This window comes from Megalobrama amblycephala, unplaced genomic scaffold, assembly GCF_018812025.1.
Source record: "Megalobrama amblycephala isolate DHTTF-2021 unplaced genomic scaffold, ASM1881202v1 scaffold338, whole genome shotgun sequence".
Taxonomy (NCBI): Eukaryota; Metazoa; Chordata; class Actinopteri; order Cypriniformes; family Xenocyprididae; genus Megalobrama; species Megalobrama amblycephala.
Window position 1 is genome coordinate 452,501 of NW_025953346.1, and position 4,116 is coordinate 456,616.

General features: G+C 32.9%; 1 protein-coding gene across 1 annotated transcript in view; it reads right to left on the reverse strand.

Moving 5' to 3' along the window:
- LOC125261161 (phospholipase A2 inhibitor NAI-like) overlaps positions 1-3,390 on the reverse strand; it is a 13,930-nt gene extending 10,540 nt beyond the window's left edge. Inside the window, exons 1-2 of the mRNA XM_048179764.1 lie at positions 2,915-3,390; positions 2,713-2,832 (exon numbers count right to left, since the gene is read on the reverse strand). Of these exons, the coding sequence (XP_048035721.1) occupies positions 2,713-2,832; positions 2,915-2,963 (169 nt within the window). The 5' untranslated portion in view covers positions 2,964-3,390. The remainder of the gene's footprint in view (positions 1-2,712; positions 2,833-2,914) is intronic.
- Between the last annotated feature and the right edge of the window lie 726 nt (positions 3,391-4,116).

Here is a 4,116-nt window from a genome sequence, read left to right on the forward strand (position 1 = left end):
AGTATTATATTCAATATTATATAGTATTGAATGTCTGTATATACAGTACTTACATACTGCAAACATACAGCAGTCTAAATGCAAATGACTAAAAGGTCAAAGGAAACTCTAAATGAAAAGCATGATACAGTACACACACACACACACACACACACACACACACAAAAAAAGTTCAGAGTCAGTGAGGGATTCATTCTGCTTCAGCATCACGTCTTCATGTTGGGTCCGGCCTAAATCAAGTCAAGTCACCTTTATTTCAATTGCAATTTATACTACACAGATACTAGTCTAGTCTAGTATAGTATAGTCAAAGCAGCTTTACAGTGATAACAGGTACATCAGTAATGCAAAGAGGGTTCATTTTGGCTGTACAGCTCGAAAAGAAAATAGTGTCATTGTTCAGCTGAAGTCAGTTCAGTGTTGATTCACTTACATTGTAAAGACCATCAATTATTATGTAAATTACTGTAATTATTTTCCTTTATAAAGCAGTTCTGCAGAAAACAGTGATGTCATCATCTAGGCTAGCTTAGTTCAGTTCTCATCCTATAATGTTAGTACTGTCAGATCAATAATATTGTTGAATATTATTGAATATTGTTGAGGACATTTTCCACATCACAGGCAATGTCGTCTCTTGCCAGGCAAAGGGAAAAACCTGTGCCGGATCCAGCCTTGACAGCCTTGTCTCCACACCCCTTGCTCTTTCTCCTCATCATCCTCTTACACATACTCTTCCTCCTCTACTTTTCAGTTTGTTTCCATCTATTGTTGGTATCATCATTCAGCACCTGTGTCACCTGTGCACTCTGAACTGACCTATATTTTATACAGTTGATTTGATCACATCATTAGAAATAAGTGTGAATAATTTTGAGTCATTGTGTTTAAAGGATGACAACTGTGTTGTAGTTGTGTTTAACTTTTGCCACATGTATTTTCCATTTTGCAACACAGTGCAAAATGTGTTTTAGTGAGTAAGAATGTGTTTAGAGTTTTGCAAAAAGAGTGGATGAGATTTGCAAACAGTGTCTTAACTACCTAACCTTGTTTAAGGTTTTGCCTACAAAGTGACTGATTCGACAAATGGGTTTAGGCCACTGAGCATTGGGTTCAGAGAATGGGGTTTAGTGTTTTAGCAATTGTGAAATACTGTAAGAGTCGGGGGGTGAAAACTTATGAACAGGATGAAGTCGTCCAAATTTCTCTTATTTTATTGAAGTATCATTGCTTTTCATTTAGAACTGCCCTGGGAAGCTACAGAAGATACTTGCATGTTTCCCGGAAGAAATAATAAGTAACATTTACCTTGATATTCAAATTCAAAAGTTTTCACCCGCCGGCTCTTAATGCATCGTATTTCCTTCTGGAGCATCAGTGAATGTTTGAACCTTTTTTAATAGTTGTGTTTGAGTCCCTCAGTTGTCCTCAGTGTGAAAAGATGAATCTCAAAATCCTACAGTCACTGCTGGAAAGGGTTCAAATATGCAAAAAATGCTTAAACTGAAGAAATCTACAGGACCTGGAGGATTTTTCTGAAGAACAGAGCTCAGTTTAACTGCTCAGGACAAACAAGAGACTCATGAACAACCATCACAAAACAAAACAAAACAACACAAACAAACAAAAAAAGTCAGATCATCCAGGTAACACAGAATTAAGAATCAATGGTTCACATACTTTTGAATGGGGCCATTTGAATAAATTCAGCTTTTTTTTCTTGTGGACTAAATGTAAACATCTTTTATGTAAAATATCTTACTCAGGAGAGTACTAAAAAAAATAACATGCATTTTGTATATGATCTCTCTTACAGTATTTCACAATTGCTAAAACACATTTCTTGAAACCATCACTCATTTTTTCAAAACATTAAACACAAATCCAATCTTCAAACTAATTTCACAAAACCTCTGACTCTTATGGCAATATCAAACAAAGCTTTCAGATCATACACACATTAAACAATATATAAACAGTACAGATCATTCATTAGACACTACATTAAAAAATGGAAAACACAACATCCAGAACATGAGGTTACAGAAAAAAAAGTATATTGTAACACAGTAAACACATTTTGCCATTACATAAAATGTATAGAAATCACAAGTAATGTGAATTTAAAGTATACTGTATGTACTGCAAGTACAGTATTATATTCAATATTATATAGTATTGAATGTCTGTATATACAGTACTTACATACTGCAAACATACAGCAGTCTAAATGCAAATGACTAAAAGGTCAAAGAAACACAGTGCAAAATGTGTTTTAGTGAGTAAGAATGTGTTTAGAGTTTTGCAAAAAGAGTGGATGAGATTTGCAAACAGTGTCTTAACTACCTGAACTTGTTTAAGGTTTTGCCTACAAAGTGACTGATTCGACAAATGGGTTTAGGCCACTGAGCAGTGGGTTCAGAGAATGGGGTTTAGTGTTTTAGCAATTGTGAAATACTGTATTTTGTTAGTTTCACATCTTCACAGATTCTGCAAGTGGTTCACATACTTTCTTACAACTGTATGTCAAACATTTTTTTATATGCAAAATAATCTGAGAGAAAACAGATTAAATATCAGAAATATATGTAGAATATTCTGTGATTGTAACTGTAAATTCTGCCAGAAAAATGAGTAGCTGTTCTGTTGCAGCACCAGTAAATAACAGCTGATCTCCAATCAGTCAAACAGTAAATTTCATATTGGACTTACCAACTTGTACCACAGCTGTTGAACTCTCGCACTGAAGAGATCCACTAGGACATGTTTTTAACTTCTGATCTGCACAAGAACCATTCAGACCCATACACTCATAACAGCTGAGAGAGTGTCCTGTAGTAATAAAACAGAGAGAGATGCATCAGTGATCTGTTATTATTCTCAGTAACATCACAAACATTATTTGTCTTTGTACCTGCAGTGAAAAGAATGAAGAGAAGAAAAACTGAGATTTGCAGATCCATCTTTGATCAGGAGGAGAATATAATAACGTCTGTTTCAGTGCCCATTTTATAGCTTATCAAAAGGGGAGGGTCTTCATGAGAAAATGAAAGTTTAACAGAAATAGACATTTCTTGAAAACTTAAGCTTACATAATTTAATGCCAATTAAAGATCAAGAAAAGTTTAATAAGGAATTGCAATAAATGAATAGGTCTAACCAACATTCTTAAATTGTCTACTTTACAGGAACCTTATACCTAAATGCTTTCTTCCCAGTTGCTTTCCTAACTATAGGAGTAAAAAAAAAAAAAAAGGTGTAGAATATGATACCAAATACTGTCGAAGATAATGGGGTAATTAAAATATACACATTGAAGATAAATTTCAACCAGTGAAGATACTTTATAATATTGAGTAGAAACCATTTGAGTAAATCATAATTATGATGAGTATCAACTGAACATCCAATAAAAAATCTGCACAAATTATGTATAGTCAGAGGCAAAATATTAGATGCATTCTCATAAACAAAATCTGCATAATCAAAAAAACAACAACAACAAAAAACAATATCAATAATATCAAAAAACAATAATAAAAGTCGCAAAGCAAGTTTTTATTCTAACATTAAATTTAAAACAGTTTTTAGATCATATAACACATTGGTTTCATTTGTATTCTTATGAAGAAGTCAGCAAGCATGATGTGCCTTAAACATGTAAAAATTATGCAAAATCATTTTCTACCGTTGTACATTTGCCTTTTAACTCCTTATTTTCTTATCTTATCTTCCCACTGCTTTTTTGTTTATCTTGATATCTGATTTCTCTTTTTGTTCCCTTAATTATTTTGCACTGTTCTTCTTTATTTTTATTTTCATATTAGTTTCTCTCAGTGCAGGTGAATGTCTTTGACTGCAGCATGGACTTTTTCTCCTATATTTATAATTGTTTAAAGTTAATGTTCTGTGCTTCACTCCTGCTTTGTATTTCCCCATCTTTTAAGAAATACACAAATTTCTCAACTAAATCAAGCTGCATGTGGTTAGAATACTCTTAAGTATAAAGTATAAGTATTTTCTGATCTAATCTAATCTTAAGTAATATTTCATAAGCATAGAGACAATTTTGCAGAATATTAAACATTTGATTGTAGTACATTTTAAATGTGTATT